This window comes from Selaginella moellendorffii, unplaced genomic scaffold (assembly GCF_000143415.4).
Source record: "Selaginella moellendorffii unplaced genomic scaffold, v1.0 SELMOscaffold_155, whole genome shotgun sequence".
NCBI classification, from domain to species: domain Eukaryota; kingdom Viridiplantae; phylum Streptophyta; class Lycopodiopsida; order Selaginellales; family Selaginellaceae; genus Selaginella; species Selaginella moellendorffii.
Genome location: NW_003314416.1, coordinates 62,988 through 63,971, shown reverse-complemented (window position 1 = coordinate 63,971; position 984 = coordinate 62,988). Strand labels below are relative to the sequence as shown.

General features: G+C 45.0%; 1 protein-coding gene across 1 annotated transcript in view; it reads right to left on the bottom strand.

Annotated features, from left to right (window-relative positions):
• Positions 1 to 35: 35 nt before the first annotated feature.
• The window catches only part of LOC9640989 (tetratricopeptide repeat protein 37), a 3,072-nt gene continuing 2,123 nt past the window's right edge, over positions 36 to 984 (bottom strand). Inside the window, exons 3-7 of the mRNA XM_024667121.1 lie at positions 804 to 868; positions 520 to 752; positions 303 to 474; positions 127 to 251; positions 36 to 60 (exon numbers count right to left, since the gene is read on the bottom strand). Coding sequence (XP_024522889.1) covers positions 36 to 60; positions 127 to 251; positions 303 to 474; positions 520 to 752; positions 804 to 868 — 620 coding nt within the window. The remainder of the gene's footprint in view (positions 61 to 126; positions 252 to 302; positions 475 to 519; positions 753 to 803; positions 869 to 984) is intronic.

Genomic DNA, 984 nt, shown 5'->3' with positions numbered 1-984 from the left:
GAGTTGCACAGCACAGGAACAGCTTGCGAACGCTTCTAAGCCTGATCCTTCGAGGCAGTTCTACAAAAGGATGAAATGCGTGAGTAAGTAAGAAGATAACTTCAGAAAAGAATTAAAAAGAAAAACCTCTGGCTTAAATTATAATGGATGAGTGCCATTCCGGCCCATGGCAATGATAAAGTTGGATCTGCACTTCGAGCTCTATCGAATGATTGTTGCGCCAGGACTTGCTCACCCAAACTCAAATAGAGCTGCAAAGGCAAAGATAAATACACACAGCTTCGAGGGGACAGAACACGTACTTGGCCTAGATAAGCCCATGCAATTGCATGGTTTGCATCAAGTCGGAGAGCCTGAATAAGAGCATGCTGCCGGAGTCCTTTGTGTTGAGTGACGAGAGCTAGAGACACCCACATGTCCGCGTTCGATCCATCGTGTTGCAAACCACAGCAGACAATAATTTCCGTTTCGAACCTGGCAGAATACGAGTCAGAGAAATGATAGAGAAAGTGGTGTTACCATCTTGTTTGTGAGGGTCTGGAAGGTTTCTTTAAATTCAACATATACTCCATTGCGGTTGCAAGATCACGATACAGACTCCCTTCGCTTGGTAGCAAATGGATTGCACGTCGATACGCATGCACAGCATTATTCGCAGCATCTACTCGTTCACTGTACCACGAGTCAACAGCCTCTTGCCAAGATCTCTGCGGATCTGCTGATTCAAAAGGCAACGACTGCGCGTACATCAACTGCAACAGGAAAAATAAGACAATAGAAGCACTACCAATCCGAATATTTACGCTTGCATCGCCAAGGTGCTTCCATATGGCAACCAAATGCCCATACATCGACTTGCTTTCAATGGCTAAATCAATTGCATCGGTGAGAGCCTTGAGTTAAAAAACTTTTGGCGTAGTAGAGAAAACAGATTACCTTCAAGATTGTAGTACACCACCAAAAGGCACCCGAGTAAAGCACTCC